Source organism: Nicotiana tabacum, chromosome 9 (assembly GCF_000715075.1).
Source record: "Nicotiana tabacum cultivar K326 chromosome 9, ASM71507v2, whole genome shotgun sequence".
Classification (NCBI taxonomy): domain Eukaryota; kingdom Viridiplantae; phylum Streptophyta; class Magnoliopsida; order Solanales; family Solanaceae; genus Nicotiana; species Nicotiana tabacum.
This window is the reverse complement of record NC_134088.1, coordinates 101,304,899-101,308,418: the sequence shown is the minus strand read 5'-3', so window position 1 is coordinate 101,308,418 and position 3,520 is coordinate 101,304,899. Positions and strand designations below refer to the sequence as shown.

Sequence of the window (3,520 nt, the reverse complement as noted above, 5' to 3'; positions counted from 1 at the left end):
CGTGATTGATGGAGCGGTATTGTGGATTGCTTTTCGTTGGCGAAGTTTGCAGTTTTCTATATACATTGCTCCAGTTGGCGAAACCAACGTTCGATTTCTACAAAACGCTCTGATTGATTGAGATGACGGTTTGCTATATACAGGACTTTGATTGGTGAAGCCGACGTGCGATTTGTATAGGGTGCTCCGGTTGGTTGAGCCGAAAGTTTGCTATTTATAGGACTTCAAAGATCGAAGCCGTCGTGCGATTTGTACAGGGTGCTCTGATTGATTGAGCAGACGGTTTGCTATTTACAGATTTTTGCGCCAGCTGTTTGATTCTGAAACACCTATAAAGGATTCAAGAGTTAGCCTTAGTTGTTCTAGAAAATTTAAAGTCAAATGAGGAGAGATAATCTTAGGCAAGTGGTGGGTCCATCATTTGCCCCAGTGTGGTCTTAGTGATTCCTTACTCCCTGTTGACCCTGCACTCAAAGAAAAATTCTCAGTGTTGATTTGCCCCAGCCTTTGACGACCGTGATGTTGATTTTCCCCATCCTTTGACATGGTTGCACCACGAAGTTTGGTAGATGGAATAGATTACTTTATATATAATTTTAGTAAACATATTTTGAAAATACTTGTTTCTTTTAAGGCAAATGTCGTCATTCCGGATTATGACATGTTACGAAGGGTTCTCCACACGCGAACGTATCTCTTCGAGAACTTTGTCCCGTTGATGTTGATCTTCCATGGTGTCTCTGACAATGCGGCTACTTGCCGTTGCGATTACGTCCTAATAAAGGCTAATGCATTATAGAGGTTTCCTAAGGTTATGACTGAACCCTTTCAGGTTGCCTATATATCCAAAATGGAATCACGTCTGAACGTAGTTCGTGGGATAATGATAAAATGTAACGAAATGACCGAGCCTGACTTAGGCAGCCTACGTATCCAAAACGAAATCAGGTCGGAATGTAGTTCAATTACAACAGATGCAAAATGATGAGATTAAGAAATGCAAATGGCCGAGTCTGACTAAGACAACCTACGTATCCAAGTGAAATCAAGCTTGAACGTAGTTCAATTACAAAAGACAACTGAATCCAATGAGGATTGACTATATATTCCTTTCTGAGGAAATAAAGTTGGCGTAGTTCCTTAACAACATAAAAAAATGATATTTGGTTTTTCTATTACAAGAGAAAGGGGTAGAGAAACCGAACTCTATTTGTCTTCAGGTATAATATCTCTTGATTGCGTCCGAGATGATCGGCTTCGTGCTGACTCTTTCATCCATTTCTACTAAGATTAGAGCTCCACCAGACAGTGCTCTGTGGAACACGTAAGGACCTTGCCAGTTCGGTGGAAACTTCCCTTTAGCTTCTTCTTGATGGGGAAAGATTTTATTCAGAACAAACTGCCTGGTGAGAATTGGAGAGGCTTCACTCTTTTGTTAAATTCACTAGCCATCCTGTTTTGGTATAGCTGGCCATGCCATACTGCATCCATTATTTTCTCATCAATGAGCATGAGCTATTCTTGCCTGACGCGTATCCACTCTGCATCGTCCAAATTTGCTTCATGAATAACTCTTAAGGACAGTATTTTGACTTCTACAGGTATCACTGCTTCAGTGTCGTATACCAACATATATGGCGTTGCCCTAGTAGATATTCTCATGGTAGTCTGGTAACCTAATAAAGCGAAAGGTAATTTCTCATGCCATTGTTTGTGATTGTCCACTATCTTTCGCAGAATCCTCTTGATATTCTTGTTAGGTGCCTCGACTGCCCCATTTATTTGTGGTCTGTAAGCTGTGGAATTATGGTGAACGATTATGAACTTCTCGTAGATTTCCCTTATGAGGTTGCTATTGAGGTTAGCGGCATTGTCAGTGATGATAGATTCTGGTATTCCAAATCTGCAAACGATGTTGTTACGGACAAAATCTACTACTACATTCTTTGTGATAACCTTGTAAGTAGATGCTTCGACACATTTGGTGAAATAATCGATGGCTACCAAGATGAAACGATGTCCATTTGACATTGCAGTCTCTATGGGTCCTATCACGTCCATGCCCCATGCGATGAAAGGCCAGGGTGAGCCCATTACATTTAACTCATTTGGTGGAACCCGAATGAAATCTCCGTGAATCTGGCACTTGTGACACTTCTGCACATAGTGGATGTTGTGGTTTTCCATTGTCATCCAAAAGTATCTAGCTCTCAAAATCTTTTTGGATAATGTGAACTCATTCATGTGGGGTTCGCATGTCCCTGCATGTATTTCTTCCAACAGTTCGGTTACTTCTGCAGCATCTACACATCTCAGCAAACCTATGTCTGGGGTCCTCCTGTATAAGACTTCCGCATTGAGGAAAAAGTGGTTTACCAACCTCCTGAGGGCTCGCTTCTGACCATTAGTAGCATTTTCTGGGTACTCCTGGGTCGCAAGGAACTTCTTGATGTCGTGATACCAAGGTTTACCATCTGGTTCTTCATTCCCATGGAAGCAATAGGCATGTTGAATCATGGATGATAAGGTCGCAAGGGCGTCGGCGAACTCGTTCTTAATTCTGGGGACGTGTTTGAACTCAATCTTTGTGAACTTCTTGCACAGCTCCTTCATGCAGTGCAGGTACGACAGTATTTTGACATTCTTAGTTGACCATTCTCCTTGGACTTTGTGTATCAGCAATAGGAATCTCCTATGACCAAACGTTCTTTGATGTTCATCTCGACTGCCATTTTGATTCCAATGATGCATGCCTCGTACTCAGCCATATTATTGGTACAAGGCAATCTTATCTTTGCCGATGCTGGATAGTTTTATCTAGATTCTGAAATCAGGACTACCCCAATCTCAACTCCTTTGAAGTTTGCTGCTCCATCGAAAAACATCCTCCACCCAGGGTATAATTCTGCAATATCTTCCCCGGCAAATAGTACTTCTTCATCGGGGAAATACATGGTAAGTGGTTTGTAATCCCTATCCACTGGATTCTCAGCAAGGTGGTCGTCTAAAGCTTGTCCTTTGGTAGCCTTCTGAGCTATGTACACAATGTCAAATTCGCTTAGGAGAATTTGCCATTTAGCTAACTTTTCGGTAGGCATTAGCTTCTGAAATATGTACTTGAGCGGGTCGAGACGAGATATAAAATGTGTGGTGTATGCCGACATGTAATTCCTTAGATTTTGAGCAATCCAAGTTAGAGCACAACAAGTGCATTCTATCAAAGTGTCCTGGGCCTCGCATGGTGTCAACTTCTTGTTTAAGTAGTAGATGGTCTGCTCCTGTCTCCCAGTTTTGCCATGCAGTCTCAACACACAACCGAAGGCGTTGTCCAAGACTGACAAATATATCAACAATGGTTTCCCTGGTTCTAGGGGAACCAGCGCTGGCGAGTTTGAAAGATACTCTTTGATTATGTCAAACGCTTGCTGGAACTACATTGTCCATTTCATGGCGGCATCCTTCTTTAGTAGCTTAAAAATGGGTTCACAAATTACCATGGACTGGGCTATGAAGTGACTGA

The 3,520-nt window shown here is 42.0% G+C and overlaps 1 protein-coding gene across 1 annotated transcript; it reads right to left on the bottom strand.

The window, feature by feature from the left end:
• Positions 1–1,216: 1,216 nt before the first annotated feature.
• LOC142164060 (uncharacterized) lies at positions 1,217–2,751 on the bottom strand. The gene is made up of 3 exons (XM_075221226.1): positions 1,765–2,751; positions 1,526–1,668; positions 1,217–1,403 (listed from the first exon to the last, which is right to left on the bottom strand). The coding sequence occupies exons 1-3, from the start codon at positions 2,749–2,751 to the stop codon at positions 1,217–1,219; spliced, it is 1,317 nt and encodes a 438-aa protein (XP_075077327.1).
• Positions 2,752–3,520: the final 769 nt, after the last annotated feature.